This window comes from Chiloscyllium punctatum, chromosome 7, assembly GCF_047496795.1.
Source record: "Chiloscyllium punctatum isolate Juve2018m chromosome 7, sChiPun1.3, whole genome shotgun sequence".
NCBI lineage: Eukaryota > Metazoa > Chordata > Chondrichthyes > Orectolobiformes > Hemiscylliidae > Chiloscyllium > Chiloscyllium punctatum.
In genome coordinates, this window is record NC_092745.1 from 133523272 (window position 1) to 133550011 (window position 26740).

The 26740-nt window shown below is 45.8% G+C and overlaps 1 protein-coding gene across 1 annotated transcript in view; it reads left to right on the forward strand.

The window, feature by feature from the left end:
• The window catches only part of tnni3k (TNNI3 interacting kinase), a 168455-nt gene that overhangs the window by 104697 nt on the left and 37018 nt on the right, over positions 1 to 26740 (forward strand). The window contains exon 21 of the mRNA XM_072574886.1: positions 4297 to 4406. Within this exon, the coding sequence (XP_072430987.1) occupies positions 4297 to 4406 (110 nt within the window). The remainder of the gene's footprint in view (positions 1 to 4296; positions 4407 to 26740) is intronic.

A 26740-nucleotide genomic window follows, 5' to 3' on the forward strand; every position in this document is an offset into this window, starting at 1 on the left:
CCCACATAATCCTAGGATATATCCTGTCAGGCCCGGGGGACTTGTCTATCCTCAAGTTGTTCAAAATGCCCAACACATCTTCCTTCCTAACAAGTATCTCTTCTAGCTTACCAGTCCGTTTCACACTCTCCTCTTCAACAATACAGTCCCTCTCATTTGTAAATACTGAAGAGAAGTACTTGTTCAAGACCTCTCCTATCTCTTCCGACTCAATACACAGTCTCCCACTACTGTCCTTGATCGGACCTACCCTCGTTCTCATCATTCTCATGTTTCTCACATACGCATAAAATACCTTGGGGTTTTCCTTGATCCTAACAGCCAAAGATTTTTCATGCCCTCTCTTAGCTCTCCTAATCCCTTTCTTCAGCTCCCTCTGGTTATCCTGTATCCCTCCAATGCTCTGTCTGAACCTTGTTTCCTCAACCTTATGTAAGCCTCCTTCTTCCTCTGTACAAGACATTCAACCTCCCTCGTCAACCAAGGCTCCCTCACACGACCATCTCTTTCCTGCCTGACAGGTACATACATATCAAGGACACGTTGTATCTGTTTCTTGAAAAAGTTCCACATTTCCACGACATCCTTCCCTAACAGCCTATGCTCCCAACTTATGCTCCTCAGATCCTGTCTTGCAGCATCGTATTTACCCTTCCCCCAATTGTAAAACCTACCCTGTTGCACACACCTATCTCTCTCCATAACCAAGGTGAAAGTCAAAGAATTGTGGTCACCATCGCCAAACTGTTCACCCACTAACAAACCCATCACTTGTCCCGGTTTGTTACCAAGTACCAAATCCAATATGGCCTCCCCTCTGGTCGGACAATCTACATACTGAGTTAGAAAAGCTTCCTGGACACACTGCACAAACCGTGCCCCGTCCAATCTACTTGATCTAAAGAGCTTCCAATCAATATTTGGGAAGTTGAAGTCGCCCATGACTACTACCCTGTGGCTTCTGCACCTTTCCAAAATCTGTTTCCCAATCTGTTTCTCCACATCTCTGCTGCTATTGGGAGGCCTATAGTAAACACCCAACAAGGTGACTGCTCCTTTCCTATTTCTGACTTCAGCCCATACTACCTCCAAAGGCAGATCCCCCTCGAATTGCCTTTCTGCAGCCGTTATACCATTTCTAATTAGCAATGCCACCCCCCCTCCTTTTTTACCCCCCTCCCTAATCTTACTGAAACATCTGTACCCAGGAACCTCCAACAACCATTCCTGTCCCTCATCTATCCATGTTTCCGTGATGGCCACAACATCGTAGTCCCAAGTACCGATCCACGCCTTAAGTTCACCCACCTTATTTCTGATACTCCTTGCGTTGAAGTAAACACACTTGAACCCATCTCTGTGGCCGCAAGTATTCCCTGTCAGTGCTACCTTCTCCACAGCCTCCCTACATTCTTGGACATCCTGACAAACAGCTAACCTACTTGCTGGACTACAAGTCCGGATCCCATCCCCCTGCCAAATTAGTTTAAACCCCTCCCCCCCGAAGAGTGCTAGCAAACCTACCTCCCAGGATATTGGTGCCCTTCTGGTTCAGGTGCGACCCGTCCTGCTTGGACAGGTCCCACTTTCCCCAGAATGCAGTCCAATTGTCCAAATACCTGAAGCCCTCCCTCCTACACCATCCTTGCAGCCACGTGTTCAACTGCACTCTCTCCCTATTCCTTGCCTCACTGTCACATGGCACTGGCAACAACCCAGAGATGATGACTCTGTCCATCCTAGCTTTTAGCTTCCAGCCTAACTCCCTGAGCTCCTGAATGCCCTCTTCCTACCTATGTCGTTGATACCAACGTGCACCACGACTTCTGGCTGCACACCCTCCCCCTTAAGGATTCTGAAGACACGGTCCGAGACGTCTCGGACCCTGGCACCCGGGAGGCAACAAACCATCTGAGAGTCTCGCCCATGTCCACAGAACCGCCTGTCCGTCCCCCTAACTATAGAGTCTCCTATAACTAGCGCTCTCCTCCTCTCCCCCTTTCCCTTCTGGGCCTCAGAGCCGGACCTCATGCCAGAGACCCGGTCACTGCAGCTTACCCCTGCTAGACCTTCCCCCGCCCCCTCCCCCGCCCCACACCAACAGTATCCAAAGCGGTATACTTATTGTTGAGGGGAACGACCACAGGGGGTCCCTGCACTGCCTGCTTCCTCCCCTTCCCACCTCTAACTGTTATCCAGCTACCTCTGTTCTCTGGTGTAACTATGTCCCTGTAGCTTCTATCTATCACCCTCTCAGCCTCTCGAATAATCCTCAGCTCATCCAACTCCAGCTCCAGTTCCCTAACGCGGTCTGTGAGGGGCTGGAGCTGACTGCATTTCCTGCAGATGAAGTCGTCAGGAGCATCGTTGGTCACCCCTCCCTCAAACATCCTGCAGGAAGAACATTCCACTGCCTGCGCTGCCATTACTCTACACTTAGTCTCCAAAACAAGAACACTGAGTCGCTTACCTGTGGTTTTTAAAGTTAGATTAGAGGAGGAGGGTGGGAGGGAGGCCCTACTTTGTAGGGCCTGGGGTCTAGAACACACCCACTCAAATATCAATCACTTACCTTCCCGACCAGCTCTGCGCTCCAACTTCACTTCCGCCCAGCTCGCGCCGCTCTCTGCTGTGAAAAGGAGAGCATTCCTCCTCCAGGCGTCAGGTGATAATGGTTTGATGGTGGAGGAGGCCCAGGACCAGCATGTCCTTGATGGAGTGGGAGGGGGAGTTGTAGTGTTCAGCCATGGGGTGGTGGAGTTGGTGGGTACGGGTGTCCCAGAGATGTTCTCTGAAGTGATCCACAAGTCCTCTCTCTCTGATGTAGAGGGGACCACACTGGGTGCAATGGATGCAGTAGATGATGGGTCAGGCAGGATCTGAGGACTAGGAAAAATCAACGTTTTGGGCAAAAGCTCTTCATCAGGAATGGATCCTTCATCAGGCTTTTGCCTGAAACGTCAATTTTCCTGCTCCTCGGATACTGCCTGACCTGCTGTGCTTCTTCAGCACCACTCTGATCTCCAGCATCTGCAGTACCCACCTCTGTGCAGTCGATGATGGCCTAGTCCATAACAATAAATGGGAAAGGATTAGAAGGATATGGACCAAATGCAGGGAAATGGGGTTAGTGTGGATGGGCACTCTTGTCAGCATGGACCAGTTTAGGCCAAATGGTCTACCTCTGTGCTACAGGACCCTGTGACTCTATGACTTAATGACTCTCTGTGCAGATTAGCCATGGGACATTGGGGTTAGTGGGATCGGGTAGAGAGTGGGTTTGGATGGGATGCTCTTTGAAAGGTCAGTGTGGCTGTGATGGGCCAAATGGCCTGCTTCCACATTGTAAGCATTCTATTTTATGAGTCGAATGACACAGGGACATTCCCACAGGACCACCGTGCAGGACAAAGAGTAACGCTCCCTTACTCCCACTGTACAGGAGATTACTGAGAGCACAGTGTCCAGTCTGATCTCCTCACCCAGGGCAGAATGTCAGAAATACTTGCCTGGCCAGGGGGTCCTGTGAGGAGCGATCGAGGAGATGAGGTCTATGTTCACTTGAGTTTAGAAAAACAAGAAGTGATGACATTGAAATGTACGGAGAGCTCCCGAGTTTGAGGAGCTCGATGCTGGGAGCCAGCTGCTCTTCACTGGGAAATCGAGAACATGAGGTCACCATCTCAGGAGAAGGGTGTGGTCATTTCAGACTGAGCCCAGGAAAAATTATATCACTTGGAAAGTTGTGAATCTTCAGCGTTACTCAGAGGGAAGTTAAGAATTAACCACGTTGCTGTGGGTCTGGAGTCTCATGTAGGCCAGACTGGGTAAGATGGCAGATTTCCCTCTCTGAAGGACATTAGTGAACCAGATGGGTTTTCATGATGGTTGACAGAGGTTACAAGGTCGCTGTTAGATTCCCTTTTCATTCCAGCTGTTTTGTTGAATTCAAATCCCACCATTTGCCATTAGCCTGGGAGGTGTGGGCTATCAGTCCAGTGATATTTCCATGACACCCTGGCCACCCATTGTTGTAGGTTTTGAAGTATACTCATGACAGGCAGCAAGTAGACAGAGGAGCAGACAACTGTGTGGAATCGCACTCTGTAAATTGGTTGCCTCATGACAGCAGTGACTACACTTCAAGAAGTTATCCCAAGGTCATGATAAATACAAGGGAAATGCAAAGCCGTAATAAATGTCGTTCTTTTTTCTGAACCAAGTGATCCATATCTGAGAGCATTAAGACAGGGTTTGATTTCCTTGACATTGTTGTTGTTGTTGATGTTTATTCAGCTGCTGCTGCTGCTGATATGGCATACCACCATGTCCGCCCTCCGGTCGGCTACTCTATACCCAAACCCATCTCGTCTCTGCTGATCAGGGCTTGGAATGCATGTCCTGAGGTGAGTAATCCAATCATGAGGTCAGTTCCGCCTCTTTTACTCATTCATGGGACATGGGTGTCACTTCCTTGCTAACACTTATTGCCTGTTCCTAACTGCCCTTGGGAAGATGGTGGTGAGTTAGTTTCTTGAACACTGCGGTCCTTGAGGTGGGGGGTCACCCATAATGCTGCTGGGGAGGGAATTCCAGGATTTTGACCCAGTGACACTGAAGGAACGGTGATCCATTTCCAAGCCTTGGAGGGGAACGTGCAGGGGGATGGTGGTTCCCTGTATGAATTGCTCTTGACCCTCTAATGGTGGAGAACAAGGGCTTGGAAGGTCATTTTGAAAGAGTTGTGGTGCTGTGGTTGCATGTGTAGCTGGGTGTGACAGTCACGTGCACCATGTGGAGCTGGGTGTGACAGTCACGTGCACCATGATAGAACGATGCAATGATAGAATGATACATCAAAGGATGCCATTCAGGCCATCATATTTCTATGCTAATACTTTCTAAAAATGATACAATTGGCTCTCATTTCCTACCCTTTGCTGCAAATAAGGGGAAATAAGATGGACTGAATGGCCTCCTTTGGTGCTTCTGCATTCTTTTATTGTCTGATCTAGAGTCTCCTTCCACTTTCTTATCGGACACAACATTGCCACCCAGAGAAACCATGAGGGAAATTTAATCACTTACCATCATAACAGGCTTTAATATGGTGAGTGGGTTTCACAGTTCCTTCAGTAAAACTGTTTCCTGTAACCAATAGATACAGATCAAAGTTTGGAAGATGGGATCAAGGAAAATCCCAAAGCGTTTTATAAATATAGTTAGAGTCAGAGGATTTCCAGGGAAGGAGTGGGACCTATTAGAGACCAAAGGGGCAACCTGTGTGTGGAGCCAATGGATAAAGGTGGGGTCCGGAATGAATATTTCTCATCTGTATTCACAGATTGTAACAGGGGATTTCAGTTAGGATGGTGAGCTTCTAGAACATGTTAAGATTAATGAGGAGGAGGTTTAAGATGTTTTAGCAGACATAAAGATCCATAAACAGATGCTCTCAGGGAACTGCATGACAGAAATGTGGAGGTTGTTTATGGAGCACTTGCTGACAGTGCTGGACAGGTTTGTCCCACTGAGGCAAGGGAGGGATGTTGGGGTGAAGGAAGCTTGGGTGACATGTGGAACTCTAGTCAGGAGGAAGAAGGAAGCTTAGTTAAGGTGAAGAAGGCAAGTGTTATGTCATGGGGTAAACTGCCCCCCCTCCCCCCCTCCCCCACACCCCCCACCACCGTGTGCTAATTTAAACCAGGAACACAGAAAAGATTCACCCCATGCTGTAATCTGTTAAACTCTGAGAGGCAAAGAACTGTCCCAGAGGTCACTATTTAAAGTAAAAATTAACAACTTTATTCTTTAAGTCCAACAGTGAATATTAAAGCCAACAAATATTTACAACCCCTTTCTCTTAAACCTATCTTTTACCTCCCACTCTTCAATATTAGTCTGATTTAAAAATCCTGATTAAGATTTACAAAAATAATATAATTTCTAAAACCAGCCAGCTTTGCCCAGTCTCCACTGTAGATGTTCCTCTGTAGATTCTCTCCAGGTTGGCCTCGATGTTCTGCTGCACAAACTCCCCCACAGACAGGTACCTTTCAGAAAGCTCTTCAGCTCGCAGCCTTCATTTGTTGGTCTTTAGCAGTTCTCCCTCTAACTGTTCAAAATATCCAGTTTTATACCCCAAAACATCATATCATTTCATTTGTTTTAACATTATCAAAACACTAAATTCAAATTTGATTTGATTTTGGTATCTTGGGGCATAATTTAAAATGATTGGCCGAATTTGAGTTTGTTTTTGGTTTCATGGCAACCCATCTGCTGCTATTTGTTTTGACCAAGTGTTACATTGTTACCTTGTTCAGGACTGTCTGTGCTTTGTAAGTCCTCGCTAGCTTTTCACTCTCTTAAAGGTACAGTGCACCTCTATACCTTCATAACATAAGGATTAGATAGGGCTTTAGAAGGTAACCAAGAAAGAACTGAAGAATGGACTTAGGAGAGCTAGAAGGGAGTATGATAAAGCTTTACTGGGTAGGATTAAGGAAAACCCCAAGGCATTCTACTACAAGAGCAAGAGGATGGCCATAGTGAGGCTAGGGCCGATCTGGGAAAGTGGAGTGAATGTGCGCCTGGAGTCAAAGGAGGTAGGGGAGGTCCTCAGTGAATACTTTGCTTCAGTATTCAGTACTGAGAGGGACCTTGATATTTCTGAGGACAGCATGAAACAGACTGATATGCTCAAACAACTTGATGTTAGGAAGGAGAATGTGCTGAAATATTTGAAAAACGTTAAGGATAGATAAATCCCCTGGGTCAGACAGGATATACCCTAAGTTACTGCAGGAAATGACGGAAGAGATTGCTGTACCTTTGACAATGATTGTTGTGTCCTCACTGTCACTGGAATTGTGCCAGATGATTGGAGAGTGGCAAATGTTATTCTCTTGTTCAAGAAAAGGAATAGCGAGAATCCTGGGAATTACAGACCAGTCTGTATTACGTCTGTGGTGGACAAAGTATTAGAGAGGATTCTGAGACACAGAATTTATGATTACTTGGAAAGCCATAGTTTGTTTCGAAATGGCCAGCATTGCTTTGTGAGGGGCAGGTTATGCCTCACAAACCTTATTGAATTATTTCAGGATGTGACAAAATACATTGAAGGTAGAGCAGTGGATGTGGTGTACATGGATTTTAGCAAGGCTTTGATAAGGTTCCCCATGGTGGGCTCATTCAGAAAGTAAGGAGGCATGGGATACAGGGAAATCTGGCTGTCTGGATACAGAACTGGCTGGCCCACAGAAGGCAGAGAGTGGTGGTAGATGGAGAGTATTCAGCCTAGTGCTTGGTGACCAGTGGTGTTCCACAGGGATTGGTTCTGGGACCTCTGCTGTTTGTGATTTTTATAAATGACTTGGATGAGGAAGTGGAAGGGTGGGTAAGTAAGTTTGCTGATGACATGAAGGTTGGTGTAGTTGTGGATGGTATGGAGGGCTGTTGTAGGTTGCAACAGGACATTGACAGGATGCAGAACTGGGTTGATAAGTGGTAGATGGAGTTCAACCTGGAAAAGTGTGAAGTGATTAATTTTGCAAGGTCAAATTTGAATGCGGAATGCAAGGTTAAAGTCAGGATTCTTGGCAGTGTGGAGGAACAGAGGGATCTTGCAATCCATGTCCATAGATCCCTCAAAGTTGCCACCCAAGTTGATGGGGTTGTTAAGATGGAGTATGGTGTGTTGGCTTTCATTAGCAGGGAGATTGAGTTTAAGAGCCACAAGGTTATGCTGTAGCTCTATAGAGCCCTGTTAGACCACGCTTGGAATATTGTGTTCAGTTCTGATTGTCTCATTATAGGAAGGATGTAGATGCTTTAGAGAGGGCACAGAGGAGGCTTACTGGGATGTTGCCTGGACTGGGGGGTGTGTCTTATGAAGAGAGGTTGAGTGAGCTTGAGCTTTTCTCATTGGAGTGAAGAAGGAAGAGAGGTGACTTGATAGAGGTGTACAAGGTAATGAGAGGCTTAGATAGAGTAGATAGCCAGGGACATTTTTCTCAGGGCAGAAATGTCCATCATGAGGGATCAGAATTTTAAGGTGATTGGAGGAAGATATAGGGGAGATATCAAAGGGAGGTTCTTTATGCAGAGAGAGTGGTGGGTGCATGGAATGTACTGCCAACGATGGTAGTAGAGTCAGAAACATTGGGGACATTTATGACTCTTGGATAGACACATGGAAGGGTATGTAGGTTAGTCTGATCTTAGAGTCAGATAAAAGGTTAGCAGAACATTGAGGGCTGAAGGGCCTGTACTGTGTTGTACTGTACTATGTTCTATGTTCTAAATCCCTAGGGCCTGATAGGATGAATTCCAGGCTGCTATGGGATTCAAGGGGGCAGAGTGCTGGGGCCCTGGCAGAAATATTTAATACTTCGCTGGCCACAGGTGAAGTGCCAGATGACTGAAGGATAAATAATGTGGTTCCTTTATTCAAGATGGGCAGCAGGGATAAGCTGGGTAATTACAGAGCAGATAGTCTGATGTCAATTGTAGGGAAATTATTGGAACAATTCTGAAGGATAAGATTAGTTGATATTTGGAAAGGCAGGGATTGATCAGTGATAGTCAACATGGATTTGTTAGAGGGAGATCCTGTCTGACTAATTTAATTGAGTTTTTGAAAAGGTGACTGAGTATATTGAGGAGGGTAATGCAGTTGATGTAGTTTACATGGAGTTCAGTAAAGCCTTTAACAAGGTCCCACATGGAAGGCTGATCCAAAAGGTAAGAGCCCACAGAATCCGAGGCAATTTGGCAAATTGGATCCAAAACTGGCTTCCAAACAGGAGGTACCGGGAGGTGGTGGAGGGATGTGTTAGTGATTGGATGTCTGCAACCAGCGGTGTACCACGGGGATCAGTGCTTGAGCCCTTGCTATTTATTATGTACATTAATGACTTGGATGTGAATGTAGAACCTTTAATTGGTTAGTTTGCAGGTGACACAAAAATTGGTGGGTGTTGTTGTTGATAGTGAGGAGGATGGTCTCAGGCTACAGTATTGATCAGCTGGGAAACTGGGCAGAGCAATGGCAGGTGGAACCTCATCCTGACAAGTGTGAGGTATATGGGAAGGTATAATAAGGGAAGGATATAGACAATAAATGGTAAGTCTCTCGAGAGTACTGAAAAACAAAGGCACATTGGTTTATAATCCATAAATCCCTGAAAATGTCAGCACAGGTCGACAGAATGGGGAAGGCAGCATGTAGGATGCTTGTCTTCATTAACCAGGGTGTCGAATCTCGGAGCAGGGAAGGCATGTTCTAACTTTATAAAGCATTGGTTCAGCCACAGATGGAATACCATATACAGCTCTGGTAATCACACTATTGGAAGGATGTGATTGCACTGGACAGTGTGCAGGGGAGATTCACCAGGATGGTGCCTGGGATGGAAAGTCTCAGTAATGAGGAGAGACTGGATAGGCTGGGTTTGTTTCCCCTGGAGCAGAGGATGCTGAGAGGGGATCTGATTGACAGATACACAATTATGGGAGGGATAGACAGAGTAGCTTTTGAGAATCTCTTCCCCATGGCAGACATCTCTAAGACTAAAAGGTATAAGTTTAAAGTGAGGAGGAAGTGTTTTAGATGAATCTGAGTAAAATGGCTAATTGACACTCCAGGTTCTTTACTGATCCCACAACTCTGCATTCTGCACCTCCAACACACGCCTCCCCATGCCTCTATGCAGTCATTTAAAATTTCAGAGAACACACTTGGTTTCCAATAGCCCACTGCTCTGAATTCAAACCACCAGCAGGCTGATTATTTCAAGAGCTTCAATTGCACAAGGTCATCAGCCTTTTACTGCGCATTGCTGCAGATTTCCTAATTTACTTCCAGCTGAATAAGCATTCTAATAATTTCTCCCCACGCAAACTTTGTCTTATATCAGCTCCAAGTTGTAGACTGTCATAGAAACATCAGAACAGAGCATAAGAGGTACAGTTAGTAAGTTTGCAGATGACACCAAAACTGGAGGTGTAGTGGACAGTGAAGAGGGTTACCTCAGATTACAACAGGATCTTGACCATGATGGGCCAATGGGCTGAGAAGTGGCAGATGGAGTTTAATTCAGATAAATGCGAGGTGCTGCATTTTGGGAAAGCAAATCTTAGCAGGACTTATACACTTAATGGTAAGGTCCTAGGGAGTGTTGCTAAACAAAGAGACCTTGGAGTGAAGGTTCATAGCTCCTTGAAAGTGGAGTCACAGGTAGATAGGATAGTGAAGAAGGCGTTTGGGATGCTTTCCTTTATTGGTCAGAGTATTGAGTACAGAAGTTGGGAGGTCTATTTGCAGCTGTACAGGAGATTAGTTAGGCCACTGTTGGAATATTGCATGCAATTCTGGTCTCCTGCCTATTGGAAAGATGTTGTGAAACTTGAAAGGGTTCAGAAAAGATTTACAAGGATATTGCCAGGGTTGGAGGATCTGAGCTACAGGGAGAGGCTGAACAGGCTGGGGCTGTTTTCGCTGGACCGTTGGAGGCTGAGGAGTGACCTTATAGACGTTTACAAAATTATGAGCGTTATGGATAGGGTAAATAGACAAAGTCTTTTCCCTGGGGTGGGGGAGTCCAGAACTAGAGGGCATAGGTTTAGGGTGAGAGGGGAAAGATATAAAGAGACCTAAGAGGCAACTTTTTCACACAGAGGGTGGTACGTGTATGGAATGAGCTGCCAGAGGATGTGGTGGAGGCTGGTACAATTGCAACATTTAAGAGGCACTTTGATGGGCATATGAATAGGAAGGGTTTGGAGGGATATGGGCTGGGTGCTGGCAGGTGGGACTAGATTGGGTTGGGATATCTGGTCGGCATGGACAGGTTGGACCAAAGGGTCTGTTTCCGTGCTGTACATCTCTATGACTCTATTCTCCTCCTCTCTCCACAAGAATCTCAGTGAGTCTCTCTCTCACTGCAACCCCTCAAGTTATCTCCTCTGCCCTGAAGCTCCTCAGCCAGGTCCTGAAGCAGACTCACTGCCTATCGCACTCTCAGCTACCTTTCCCCAGCCCCATTCCCTCCCATTTATCTCCCAGCCTCCTTGGCTCACAAGCCTCATTCCTGATGAAGGGCTCCAGCCTGAAACGTTGATCCTCCTGCTCCTCGGATGCTGCCTGACCTGCTGTGCTTTTCCAGCACCACACTCTCGACTCTGATCTCCAGCATCTGCAGTCCTCAGTTTCTACCAGGAGTAGGCCATTTAGCCCCTCTAGCCTGTTCCACCATTCAATGAGATGATGGATGATCTGCAGCCTAACTCCATATACCTGTCTTTGGCCCAAATCCCTTAATACTTTTGCTTAACAAAAATGCATCTGTCTCAGATTTAAAATGAACAAACATCACTATTAATCCAGCAATCACTGGTGTTTGAGGAAGAGAGTTCCAAACATCTCCCACCCTGTGTGTGTAGAAGTGTTTCCTAACATCTCTCCCGAACACTCTGGCCCCAATTCTCAGACTATGCCTCCTGGTTACAGAGCCATTGAGATGTACAGCACGCAATCAGACCCTTAAGTGCAACTTGTCCAAACCAATATTCTGCATTAATCTAATCCCATTTACCAGCATTTGGCCCATATCCCTCTAAGCCCTTCCTATTCATATACCCATCCAGATGCCTTTTAAATCCTGTAATTTTACCAGCCTCCGCCACTTCCTCTGGCAGCTCATTCCATACACATTGCATACACCATCTGCAAGAAAAAGTTACCCCTTAGGTCCCTTTTATGTCCTTCTTCTCTCACCCTAAACCTATGCCCTCTAGTTTGGATTCCCCTACCAGGGGAAAAGACTTTGGCTATTTACCCACATGATTTTATAAACCTCTATAAGGTCACCCTTCATCCTCCACCCTCCAGGGAAAACAGCCCCAGCCTATTCAGTGACTCCCTGTAGCTCAGATCCTCTAACCCTGGCAACATCCTTGTCAATCTTTTCTGAGTCCTTTCAAGTTTTACATGAAACTTTCTATACCAGGGAGCCTAGAAGTGAATGCAATATTCCAACAGTGGCCTAACCAATGTCCTGTACAGCTGCAACATGACCTCCCAACTCCTGTACTCAATACTCTGACCAATAAAGGAAAGCATACCAAACGCCGCCTTCACTATCCCTTCCACCTGTGACTCCACTTTCAAAGAACTATGCACTCTAAGGTCTCTTTGTTCAGCAACACTCCCCAGGAATTATATTAAGAATATAAATCCTGCTCTGATTTGCTTTTCTAAAATACAGCCCCTCACATTTATCTAAATTAAACTCCATCTACTACTCCTCAGCCCATTGGCCCATCTGATCAAGATCTTGTTGTAATGTGAGGTAACCTTCTTTGCTCTTCACTACACCACCAATTTTGGTGTCATCTGCAAACTTACTAACTGTATCTCCTATGTTCGCATCTTAATCATTTATCTGGAATCACCAATCAGTGGAAGTAGAATATCTTTACCAACCTTGTCTTTTCCTGTTAATACCTTGAAGACTTCAATCAGATCCCCACATAACCTTCCAAACTCAAGAGAAAGCAGGTTTAATTTGTGTAATCTCTCTTTGTAATCTAACCTCTGAAGTTCAGATATCATTCTTGGCCACCTACATTGTACTCCCTCCAAGACGAATCTATCCTTCCTAAGGTGTGCTGCCCAGATCTGCTCACAGTTCTCCAACTGGGGTCTAGCCAGGGTTCTGTATAACTGCAGCATAATATCTGCATCCTGTACTCCAGTCCCTAAGACAGCAAGGCCAGCATTCCATTAACTTTCTTGATTATTTTCTACACATGTTTGTGACATTTTAAAGATCCATGCCCCTGAACCCTCAATGTCTGTTTGGGTAGCCACTGTATTTAACTTCACATCATCTAGAAAGTTCCCTGACCTCTCCTTTTTCAGTCGAACATGGATACTCTCACACTTGCTTACACTGAACTCTGTTCACCTCAGTTTTGCCCATTCATTTAATCTATCAACACCCCTTTGTAAATTTCATGCTGTCATCTGCACTGGCTGCAGTGCTGCCTAACTTTGTATTGTCAGCACATTTGGATGTATAATTTTCGGTGTTATTCTCCAAGTCTTGAATAAATAATGTGAATAACTGAGATCCATGTGGGAGGCCGCTGGTCACACCCCGCCAATGTGAGTACCTACTCAACATCCTTACTCTCCATTGCCTGTCATTCAACCAATTTCCCAGCTACGTCAGTCATTTAGCCTCAGTTCCATCGGTATCTACTTAGTTAACGTTCTCTTACGTGGACCTTTATCAACTGCCTTCTGGAAGTCCACATCAATGACATCCAAAGCCATTTCCCTGTTCACTACCTCTTCAAAAATATCCCATGAGATTTATCAGGCATGACTGATCTTTCTTGATGATAGACTCCCACAGTCATCCAACCACAGATGTTACGCTAATGGGTCTATAATTCCCTCTTTCATCCTCCTTATCCTTCATGACGTGCAATTTTCCAACCCAGAGGGATGACTCCTATATTGAGGGAACTCTGATTATAGTTTGAGCATCTACAATCTGCTCCCTTTGTTCCTTTAACAACCTCGGATGGAAACCATCAGGTCCTGAGGTTTTGTTATTCTTTAATTCTGTTAATTTTCTCATTACTGGTGTTTCATTTACCTTAATTTTATTCAGTCCTTGTTCCTGATCCATTATTAATTTCCTCATGTCTTCCAGCAATCTATACTCCTTTTCTATTGGAAATACTGAAGAAAAGTAATAATTCATCTGTCAATTCCCCATTGAAGTAACTGTAGAGAGGCTGGTATCCCATCCCCCAGTCGCCCTTCACTTACATGTGCACAGGCTTTGGCTGCCCAGTTTGGAATCCAACCCTGAACTGAGGAGGTTCTGAATCCCCTGGTTATTTTTCTTTAACACTTCAAGAATTTGCCATGCCAACCTGTTTTGTATCGTTCCGAATTTCAGCCAGGGCTCCCTGATTGGCCGAGGTTAACAGTCACAATCAAGGGTCTCATAATCAACATGATCCACTTGATTCCAATCTGTATCCCTTCCTTTCAGTCGTTAGTGGGTCAGCGTTGCTCCTGACCACCCGCAATCCCTTTATGTAACTTTAATATTTCTTCTTATTGATTTTGATGTCCTTGGTAAGTTTCCTTTCATAGTCCCTTTTAGTTGCTCCTATAAGCTGCATGGGGCCCTTTGCTGGTCTTTGTATCTGTCCTATTCAGCAGGATTTGTGCTGTTCTTGTATTTTTGTAAGCCCCATCTTTTTTCTACCATCCACTGAAGTAGAATGTTTCCCTCTCGGGGATATAAACTGGTTCTGTTTTGTGTTAAATGTTCCTTTAAACAGCCTCTGCTGGTCTTCAGTTGTTTTATCCATGAGCAGAATTTCCTAGTTTACTGTGGACAGTCTCTGTCTCATCTCATTAAAGGCGGCCTTACCTTAATCTAAAATTCTAGGAGCTGTTTCATGCTTTTTGCTTTCAAATGCCACATTGAATTCGATCATATTGTGATCACTGTGCATGAACATTTATCAAACAATCAGGTTACTAATTAAATACAGCTCATTACTCATTGCTAAATCCAATATTGCTTGTCCCCTTGTTGTGTCCAGAACATATTGCTGTGGGAAACTATCCCGGACACACTCCATAAATTTCCTTTCTAATCTTTCTAACAGGAGCCCTCCAAATCAATGTTAAAGTTAAAAACCCCATTAATACTATTCTGGCCTTGTTACATATTTACATTCCTGAAGAAGGGCTCATGCCCGAAACGTCGATTCTCCTGCTCCTCGGATGTTTCCTGGCCTGCTGTGTTTTTCCAGCACCACATTTTTCAACTCTGGTCTCCAGCATCTGCAGTCCTCACTTTCTCCTTGTTACATATTTACTTAAATTCTGCATTTATATAACCTGGCACTTCAGAGCTGCTCCCAGAACATCTATTACAGTGTTAGCCCCTTTGTTGTTCCTCAGTTCCACCCATATTGTTGCTGTTTATCTTCTTCCATCATTGTATCCTCCCTCACCACTGAAGTGATTTTGTTTCTAATCAGTAAGGTGACTACACTCTCTCTCCCATTTTCCCTGCTCACCCTGTAACCCCCTGATATATTTTGTTCCTAGTCCCACCCATCCTGCAGCCACATCTCAGTAATGGCTCCTATATTATAATTTCCAATTTATGCATGGAGCTCATTTAATGTATTCCTTACTCTCTGTGGTTTTGTGTTTAGAATTTATATCTGGACCATACACTCCAACCGGTTGCTCAGCACTGATGTTTTATTCACCTGGTTATTATTACTCCCTTCTGGTTTATCAATACATATCCTGTCATTTTGCTATTACCTACCGTACCTGAATTAGGATTCCTGCCTGTTCTTTACTCTCCAGCCTGTTACTTGATTTTGAAACTGTATTGACTTTCCCCATCTCTCTCTCTCTCTCTCTCTCTCTCTCTCCCATTTACTAGTGTGACCACTCTACATAACGTTTTTGTGAGAACCCTGGGCCCAGGTTAGTTGTTCCTGATAGTTCGAGTGTTTACTATCCTTTAGTCTAACGTTCTATAGGTATGTTAGGAATAAAAGAATGACTAGGGTAGGAATAGGTCCAATCAAGGATAGTAATGGGAAGTTGCGTGTGGAGGCTGAAGAGATTGGGGAGGCACTGAATGAATACTTTTCGTCAGTATTCACTCAGGAACAGGACATTGTTGTCGATATGAATACTGAGGCACAAATAAGTAGAATGGATGGCTTTGAGATATGTAGAGAAGAGGTGTTGGAAATTCTGGCAAGGGTGAAAATAGATAAGTCCCCTGGGCCTGATGGCATTTATCCTAGGATTCTCTGGGAAGCAAGGGAGGAGATTGCAGAGCCATTGGCCTTGATTTTTGTGTCCTCTTTGTCTACAGGAGTAGTGCCAGAGGACTGGAGGCTAGCAAACGTGGTTCCCTTGTTCAAGAAGGAGAGTAGGGATAATCCTAGTAACTATAGGCCAGTGAGTCTCACTTCTGTTGTGGGCAAAGTCTTAGAGAGAATTGTAAGGGATAGGATTTATGCACATCTGGATAAGAATAATGTGATCAAGGATAGTCAGCATGGTTTTGTGAAGGGCAGGTCGTGCCTCACAAACCTTATTGAATTCTTTGAGAAGGTGACTAAGGAGGTAGATGAGGGGAAAGCGGTAGATGTGGTATATATGGATTTTAGTAAGGCGTTTGATAAGATCCCCCATGGTAGGCTACTGCAGAAAATACAGAGATATGGCATTGAGGGTGAGTTGGAGGTTTGGATTAGGAATTGGCTGGCTGGAAGAAGACAGAGGGTAGTAGTTGATGGCAAAGGTTCATCTTGGAGTGCCGTCACTAGCGGTGTTCCGCAAGGATCTGTTTTGGGACCATTGCTGTTTGTCATTTTTATAAATGACCTGGAGGAGGGGCTAGAAGGTTGGGTGAGCAAGTTTGCGGATGATACGAAAGTCGGAGGAGTTGTAGACAGTGAGGAAGGATGTGGCAGCTTACAGCGGGATATAGAGAAGCTGCAGAGCTGGGCAGAAAGGTGGCAAATGGAGTTCAATGTAGCTAAGTGTGAGGTGATTCACTTTGGTAAGAGTAACAAAAAGATGGATTACTGGGCTAATGGTCGGATACTTGGTAGTGTGGAAGAGCAGAGGGATCTTGGTGTCCATGTACACAGATCTCTGAAAGTTGCCACCCAGGTAAATAGTGCAGTGAAGAAGGCATATAGCGTACTGGCTTTTATTGTTAGAGGAATTGAGTTCCGGAGTCCTGAGGTCATGCTGCAGTTGTATAAGACTCTGGTGCGGCCGCATCTGGAATATTGTGTGCAGTTTTGGTCGCCATACTATAGGAAGGATGTGGAGGCACTGGAACGGGTGCAGAGGAAGTTTACCAGGATGTTGCCTGGTATGGTAGGAAGATCCTATGAGGAAAGGCTGAGGCACTTGGGGTTGTTTTCATTGGAGAAAAGAAGGTTTAGGGGTGACTTGATAGAGGTGTACAAGATGATTAGGGGGTTAGATAGGGTTGACAGTGAGAACCTTTTTCCACGTATGGAGTCAGTTATTACAAGGGGGCATAGCTTTAAATTAAGGGGGGGTAGATATAGGACTGATGTTAGGGGTAGGTTCTTCACTCAGCGAGTCGTAAGTTCATGGAATGCCCTGCCAGTAGCAGTAGTGGCCTCTCCCTCTTTATGGGTATTTAAGCGGGCATTGGATAGGTATATGGAGGATAGTGGGTTAGTGTAGGTTAGGTGGGCTTTGATCGGCGCAACATCGAGGGCCGAAGGGCCTGTACTGCGCTGTAATGTTCTATGTTCTATGTTCTATGTTATCATTTGATTCACAGAGAGCTACAAGCTACATAAGCCCAAAGCTGACACTGAACCATCGCTGTGGGTCTCCACCAGTCATACCTGCTGGCTACACATAAAGTGAATTCACAGAGATAAACTCAAACAAAGAATTACCACTAAAAACTTCTCTGTTCTCCGTCGGCAAAAGTGAGGACTGCAGATGCTGGAAATCAGAGTTTAGATTAGAGTGGTGCTGGAAAAGCACAGCAGGTCAGGCAGCATCCGAGGAGCAGGAAAATCGATGTATCGGGCAAAAGCCCTTCATCAGGAATGTCTGTTGTCCATGCCAATGTGACACACGCGGCCCGATTTCATCACTTTCTTCCATTTTGGGAAAGGACATGAATAAAATATTGTCTCCAGTTTTTAAGCCAGAGCCATCCACCTGGTATTTGTCCTCTCACATTTTTCTCTCCTGTTAAATCAGCGTGGCCACGACGTTTTAAGCTTGTTTGAATTGCATTCACCCCAGTGCTGCTTTTACCAGCTTTCTAACCAGATACTCATTTTTGACAGAGAAAACTTTCATTCCTAAAACCAGAAGTTATATTCTAAACCAAGCAAATTATGAGCTGGATATTTTGCAATATTACCAATGATTGAATTCAACAGTGAACTACCCTCAAGAGACACTGAAACCTCCCTCTGGGCAATCTGCAGTTCCTTCTGTTTTTATTTAATATCCAAGATTTTAATAATACTGAGACTTTAAAAATGCTTCATTGGCTGGAAAGTGCTTTGAGATGTCCTTGGCCATGAAAAGCACTTTATAAATACAAATCTTTCTTTCACCTTTGACCTTCACCCAGCCACTTATCGAATCTTCCGGCTAATGGTGTTGTTCGAGCCACTGCTTGGTCTCTCAGGAATGACCAATCGGATCTTCCTCCTCTGCAGGGCCTCACTGCCTGCTCCATCCAATGGGACTGGGTTGTCTGTTGGTAACAGAGAGGATTCCCTGGGTCCCTGCTCCCTGATCGTCGTCCCCTCATCGGGGTTCTTGTAGCCGAAAATGAGGACATTGGAGTCTTGCTCCTCACTGCCATTAGCTCCCCATGAAGTGGGTGAGGTATTGGTACCATGTCTGTTCTGACTCTCAGCCATGACATTCCCACCATGAACATGGTCTTGGATCCTGAGTCCAGTTGCTGTTGAGGAAGTTGTGAGTGATGGCGGCTGCTCTGTGGGATGTAGCTGCTGGTTTACCTCAGCTGCTGACTTGGCTGCTCCAATCTCTGATGACTCACCTTCATCATGAGGCACAGCCTCCTCTGAAAAGACAGCAGCTGCTGGAGGGCCCTGTTCCTGACCCAAGCCAGAAGATGCTGCTGATATTGATGATGTGGACTTGCTTGGAGAATTATCATCCCCAGCTTTCCCCTGACCACCCATCTTATCCTCAGCCATTTCAACGGTACTCCATGGATTTCTGCGTGGACATTGCCCTTTGGCTGTTACATCCTGGTCCCTGCTCTGTCCACAGGGAGGCGGCTGATGGTCCTTTTCCCATCCAAAGGTTTCTGTGGTTTCTTGGCGTCGTGACGATGTGTTTGCCCCCTCATCTTCCGATGGCTTCATACCCAGAGCTTGGCCCTTGGGAGGAGCACCTGGTATCTCCACATCCTTGTGGTTACTGTCCCCACTGGGCCCCTGGAGTGGGCATGTGAGGGCATTGGGAGATATTAGCCTTCCCAATGTCTCTCTGTCCTCATTGTCCTCTACGGAAACCTGGAATACTGTAGAAGGAGGTCTATCTGAGGAGGAGGTTACCAACCGTGGGGCCTTATGCGTCTTTGCTGGGAGAGTCGTTTCCTGTTTGTTTGGTGTCTGAACAGTCCCCACTGACCGGCCAGGTCGCTGTGCTCCAGGGGTCTTAGTGGACTGGGGGCGTTTGTGATTTTTGGTGTCTGTCACTGGGGGTATTGGTAATAAAACTCTTGAGGTTATTTCTAGACCAGGTATCGAACTTTCATGACCTCCTTGGTCTCTGTCCTTCATGCCAGGTCCTGTGGAGGGATGGGCTGGGCAGAATGCTTTCTGCTGAGATGGCATTAATGGGCATTGTTTTGGTGTCTTAGGTAATCGGGCTTGCTGTGAATCTACAGTAGTGCCTGTGCTTTGACAGATTGGAGCTTTTCTGGTGGAATTGCCCTTTTTGCAGGTCTCCTTCCATTCTGTTTTCTTTGTGGTCCTCTGCTTTTTCATCCTTAATAGTCCCTTCACCCTGGCAGCTTCATCTGGATGGACCTTTGCTAGTTTGGTAGGATGCAGGATGAACTTTACCATCCATACATTCACTGATGGCCTGTGTGAAACGGCCTTGCTATCTATAGAGAACAGTGTCATCCCCAGTCTTTTCCTGCTCTCACTGCTTTGTACCTGAGATGGAAAGGACCTGAGCAAAGACTTCTCCTTCACTTTGGACTTTCCACCTTTCACCAAATGCTTCAGGGTTACAGCACCCCCTGCCCCACCCCCTTCTCTTTTGAACCCTGCTTCAGGACAATGTGTTAATTTCTGATCAGCAAAACCTGGTAAATCAAAAGTGACAGACTTCAGTCTCCGAGCTCTGTCACCTTTCCACACTGTCCCAAAAATCTCAATGTGGTTAATCAGGCGATTGTCTCGATAGTTCCTGCTATCTAACTTGTCGGAGCTCTCCTCCTCCTTCCCAAATCGATCCTGATTGGCAAAGGTTCTCTTATGGTTTGCAAAGACCAAGAGATCACCGGGCAGCATCACGGTGACATTCCGTTCAGGAATTCCAATCAAAGGGTCACCTCGCGCCTTTGAGCCGACCTTGCTGTTGGCTGGTGTTGGGAGCCTGTTGCTGTGTTGGAGAAGTTGATGACAGTTGTCATGGCGAGTGGACAGCTGTGCATTCTGAATTCTCTTGGTTGGGAAGGGGCTATGGTTGAGCTGGTGTGATAGCTGTGTTCCTGTGATAGCGGAGTGCTGGAATTGTACATTGCTGAGAGTTGAACGTGCATTGTGCCTGTTTTGTGACTGAAGGTGTGTGATGGCCCTGCTTTGTTGGTGATTCCTTGTTCCTGGAACTGATTTAGGATGTCCCTTTCCCAGATGGCATCCCCTTATGGCAGCTTTCAGTGGGTAGTTACTGTTTTCTGAATGCACACCTTGTGTGAAACCTGTTTAAACAAGAGATGGAATCTGTTACTGAAGTTGTCTCAAATCTTACAATTCCATTTCTGGCTTCCTTTTAATCATCTGGGGCGGCACGGTGGCACAGTGGTTAGCACTGCTGCCTCACAGCGCCAGAGACCCGGGAACAATTCCCGCCTCAGGCGACTGACTGTGTGGAGTTTGCACATTCTCCCCGTGTCTGCGTGGGTTTCCTCCGGGTGCTCCGGTTTCCTCCCACAGTCCAAAGATGTGCAGGTCAGGTGAATTGGCCATGCTAAATTGCCCCTAGTGTTAGGTAAGGGGTAAATGTAGGGGAACGGGTGGGTTGCGCTTCGGCGGGGCGGTGTGGACTTGTTGGGCCGAAGGGCCTGTTTCCACACTGTAAGTGACCTAATCTAATCTAATCTAATCTCTCATTGGGGACCCACAGCAGCAGCTTGACTTTATGTGACAAGTTTAATGTAGCTAAACAACCCAAGACATTTAATAAGAGTGTAATCTTGAGTGTGAATAAACTCTTTCAGCTGTTCCACTGAATGAAGTTTGCGATATAAAAGCAAGATGTTATTGTCCTCTGACAGCATTTGTCACCAAAATGCCTACGGAGATATTTTGGCAGGTGACTGAAATCATAAATTTGAGAGCTGAATTTTAGTGACTATTTTAAAAAGAGGATGATCAGGCTGAGAAATTTAGTGAGGAAATACCAGTGTTCAGGGCCCAGACTGCTGACACTGTGATCACCAAAGGTGGAACATGAAATGCCCAACAAGTTCACAGATGTTTGCAGGTAAAGGGATGGCTGGAAAATGGGAAGCCTTCAAATATTAGATAACGAGAATCCAGAGAAAGTATATTCCTGTCAGGGTGAAAGGGAAGGCTGGTAGGTATAGGGAATGCTGGATGACTAATGAAATTGAGGGTTTGGTTAAGAAAAAGAAAGAAGCATATGTCTGGTTTAGACAGGATAGATCGAGTGAATCCTTAGAGTATAAAGGAAGTAGGAGTCCTCTTAAGAGGGAACTCAGGAGGGCAAAAAGAGGACATGAAATAGCTTTAGCAAATAAAATTAAGGAGAATCCAAAGGGTTTTTACAAATACATTAAGGACAAAAGGGTAACTAGGGAGAGAATAGGGCCCCTCAAAGATCAGCAAGGCGGCCTTTGTGTGGAGCTGCAAGAGATGGGAGAGATACTCTGGGGCGGCACGGTGGCTCAGTGGTTAGCACTGCTCCATGACAGGGCCAGGGACTTGGGTTCAATTCCAGCCTCAGGTGACTGTCTGTGTGGAGTTTGCACATTCTCCCCATATCTGTGTGGGTTTCCTCTCACAGTCCAAAGATGTACAGGTTAGGTAAATTGGTCATGCCAAATTGCCCATAGAGTTAGGGGGAATGGGTCTGGGTGTGTTACCTTTTGGGGGGTCACTGTGGACTAGTTGGGCCGAAGGGCCTGTTTCCACACTGTAGGGAATCTAAATGAGTATTTTGCATCAGTATTTACTGTGGAAAAGGACATGGAAGATATAGAATGTACGGAAATAGCTGGTGACATCTTGAAAAATGTCCATGTTACAGAGGAGGAAATGCTGGATGTCTTGAAACAGTTAAAAGTGGATAATTCCCCAGGATCTGATCAGGTGTACCCTAGAACTCTGTGGGAAGCTAGGGAAGTGAATGCTGGGTCTCTTACTGAGATATTTGTACCATCGATAGTCCAAGGTGAGGTGCTGCAAGACTGGAGGTTGGCTAACGTGGTGCCACTGTTTAAGAAATGTGGTAAGGATAAGCCAGGGAACTATAGACCGGTGAGCCTGACCTCGGTGGGCAAGTTGTTGGAGGGAATCCTGAGGGACAGGATGTATATGTATTTGGAAAGGCAAGGACCGATTAGGGATAGTCAACATGGCTTTGTGCATGGGAAATCATGTCTCACAAACTTGATTGAGTTTCTTGAAAAAGTAACAAAGAGGATTGATGAGGGCAGAGTGGTAGATGTGATCTGTATGGACTTCAGTAAGGCGTTCGACAAAGTTCCCCATGCGAGACTGATTAGCAAGGTTAGATCTCATGGAATACAGGGAGAACTAGCCATTTGGATACAGAACTGGCTCAAAGGTGGTGGAGGGTTGTTTTTCAGACTGGAGGCCTGTGACCAGTGGAGTGCCACAAGGATCGGTGCTGGGCCCTCTACTTTTTGACATTTACATGAATGATTTGGATATGAGCATAAAAGGTACAGTTAGTAAGTTTGCAGATGACACCAAAATTGGAGGTGTAGTGGACAGCGAAGAGGGTTACCTCAGATTATAACGGGATCTTGATCAGATGGGCCAATGGGCTGAGGAGTGGCAGATGGAGTTTAATTTAGATAAATGCGAGGTGCTGCATTTTGGGAAAGCAAATCTTAGCAGGACTTTTACTCATAATGGTAAGAGCTGAAAATGTGTTGCTGGAAAAGCGCAGCAGGTCAGGCAGCATCCAAGGAACAGGAGAATCGACGTTTCGGGCATGAGCCCTTCTTCAGGAATGAGGAAAGTGTGTCCAGCAGGCTAAGATAAAAGGTAGGGAGGAGGGAATTGGGAGAGGGGCGTTGGAAATGTGATAGGTGGAAGGAGGTCAAGGTGAGGGTGATAGGCCGGAGTGGGGTGGGGGCGGAGAGGTCAGGAAGAAGATTGCAGGTTAGGAAGGTGGTGCTGAGTTCGAAGGATTTGACTGAGACAAGGTAGGGGGAGGGGAAATGAGGAAACTGGAGAAATCCAACCCAACCTCCACTCCCGGCACCTTCCCCTGCAACCACAAGAAATGCAAAATGTGCGCCACACCTTCCCCCTTACTTCCCTCCAAGGCCCCAAGGGATCCTTCCATATCCGCCACAAATTCACCTGCACCTCCACGCACATCATTTATTGCATCTGCTGCACCCGATGTGGCCTCTTCTATATTGGAGAGTCAGGCTGCCTACTTGTGGAACATTTTAGAGAACACCTCGGGGACACCCGGACCAACCAACCCAACCACCCCGTGGCTCAACACTTCAATTCCCCCTCCCACCCCATCAAGGACATGCAGGTCCTTGGACTCCTCCATCGCCAGACCATAGCAACACGACAGTTGGAGGAAGAGCGCCTCATCTTCCGCCTGGGAACCCTCCAACCACAAGGGATGAACTCAGATTTCTCCAGTTTCCTCATTTCCCCTCCCTCCACCTTGTCTCAGTCAAATCCCTCGAACTCAGCACCACCTTCCTAACCTGCAATCTTCTTCCTGACCTCTCCGCCCCCACCCCTACTCCGGCCTATCACCCTCACCTTATCACCCTCACCTTGACCTCCTTCCACCTATCATATTTCCAACACCCCTCCCCCAAGTCCCTCCTCCCTACCTTTTATCTTAGTCTGCTGGACACACTTCCCTCATTCCTGAAGAAGGGCTGATGCCCGAAACATCGATTCTCCTGTTCCTTGGATGCTGCCTGACCTCCTGCACTTTTCCAGCAACACATTTTCAGCTCTGACCTTCAGCATCTGCAGTCCTCACTTTCTCCTCATAATGGTAAGGTCCTAGGAAGTGTTGCTGAACAAAGAGAACTTGGAGTGCAGGTTCATAGCTCCTTGAAAGTGGAGTCACAGGTAGATAGGATAGTGAAGAAGGTGTTTGGTATGCTTTCCTTTATTGGTCAGAGGACTGAGTACAGGGGTTGGGAGGTCATGTTGCGACTGTACAGAACATTGGTTAGCCCACTGTTGGAATATTGGGTTCAATTCTGGTCTCCTTCCTGTCAGAAAGATGTTGTGAAACTTGAAAGGGTTCAGAAAAGATTTACAAGGATGTTGCCAGGGTTGGAGGATTTGAGCTACGGGGAGGGGTTGAACAGGCTGGGGCTGTTTTCCCTGGAGCGTCAGAGGCTGAGTGGTGACATTATAGAGGTTTACAAAATCACGAGGGACATGGATAGGGTAAATAGACAAATAGGATAGGGAAATAGATTTTTCCCTGTGGTGGGGGAGTCCAGAATTAGAGGGCATAAGTTTAGGGTGAGAGGGGAAAAATATAAAAGAGACCTAAGGGGCAACGTTTTCACTCAGAGGATGGTACGTGTATGGAATGAGCTGCCAGAGGATGTGGTGGAGGCTGGTACAATTGCAACATTTAAGAGGCATTTGGATGGGTATATGAATAGGAAGGGTTTGGAGGGATATAGACCGGGTGCTGGCAGGTGGGACTAGATTGGGTTGGGATATCTGGTCAGCATGGATGGGTTGGACCGAAGGGTCTGTTTCCATGCTGTACATCTCTATGACTCTAAGTTAGCAATAGAATGGAGAGGAGATTATTACACAGTCTGTCGAGCTCTGGTTGGAACCAATCTGAAGTAATTGTCTTATTTGAAGTAATTGTGTTATTTGAAAATGACAGTTCAGATTGAGAGAGTGGTTGATTAGTTGGACTTTATCAATAGGGGCATGGAGTGGAGGAGCAGGGATGTGCTGTTAAACTGGTGTAAGACACTGTACAATATGATTGTGTCCGGTTTTGGGCATGATGCTTTAGGAAGAACGAGATGGCTCTAGAAATGGTGCAGAAAGCTTCACAAGAATGAGGAACTTCAGTTACGTAGAACATAGAACATTGCAGCGCAGTATGAACCATTTGGCCCTTGATGTTGCACCAACGTGTGGAACCAATCTGAAGCCATCTAATCTAGACTATTCCACTTTCATCCAGATGTTTATCCAATGACGATTTAAATGCCCTTAAAGTTGGCGAGTCTACTACTGTTGCAGGCAGGGCATTCCAGGCTCCTACTACTCTCTGAGTAAAGAAACTACCTCTGACATCTGTCCTATATCTATCACCCCTCAATTTAAATCTACGTCCCCTTGTGCTAGCCATCACTATCTGAGGAAAAAGGCTCTCGCTGTCCACCCTGTCTAACCCTCTGATTATCTTATATATCTCAATTATGTCACCTCTCAGCCTTCTCTCTAACGAAAACAGCCTCAAGTCCCTCAGCCTTTCCTCATAACACCTTCCCTCCATACCAGGCAACATCCGAGTTGACTGACTGTGTGGAGTTTGCACATTCTCCCCGTGTCTGTGTGGGTTTCCTCCGGGTCCTCCGGTTTCCTCCCACATTCCAAAAGATGTGTAGGTCAGGTGAATTTGCCATGCTAAATTGTCCCATAGAGTTAGGTGTATTAGTCAGGGGTAAATGTAGTTAAATGGGTCTGGGTGAGTTACTCTTTGGAGGGTTGTTGCGGACTTGTTGGGCCGAAGGGTCTGTTTCCACACTGTAGGGAACCTAAACTAGATGTCCTCTGAATCCTTTCCAAAGGTTCCACATCCTTCCTATAATACAGTGACCAGAACTGTACACAATACTCCAAGTGCGGCCACACCAGAGTTTTGTTCAGCTGCAGCATGACCTCATGGCTTCAAAACTCAATCCCTCTACCAATAAAAGCTAACACACTGTATGCCTTCTTAACAACCCTATCAATCTGGGTGGCAACTTTCAGGGATCTATGTACATGGACCCCGAGATCTCTCTGCTCATCTACCCTGCCAAGAATCTTACCATTAGCCTAGTACTCTGTATTCCTGTTACTCTTTCCAAAGTGAATCACATGTTTTGCATTAAACTCTATTTGCCACCTCTCAGCCCAGCTCTGCAGCTTATCTATGGCCCTCTGTAACCTGAAACATCCTTCCGCACTGTCCACACTCCACCGACTGTAGTATAGTCTGCAAATTTACTAACCCATCCTTCTACACCCTCATCCAGGTAATTTATAAAATATGACAAACAGCAGTGTCCCCAAAACAGATCTTTATGGTATCCCACTAGTAACTGAACTCCAGGATGAAGATTTCCCATCAACCACCGCCCTCTGTTTTCTTCCAATTCGCCAATTTCTGATCCAAGCCGCTAAATCACCCTCAAACCCATGCCTCTATATTTTCTTCAATAGCCTACCAGGGGGAATCTTATCAAACAATTTACTGAAATGATTAAACCTGTGTTCCCTTTACGATAGAAGACTGATGGGTTTATAACCTGGTTGCTTAAGCGTTTGGTTATGTAAATAGAGAGGAATTCATTGTGGAGTATAATCTGAGCCAGACCACTCACCACAAAGGGGCCATGGAAATCTGGAGCAGTCTGCTCAATAAGGTCATGAC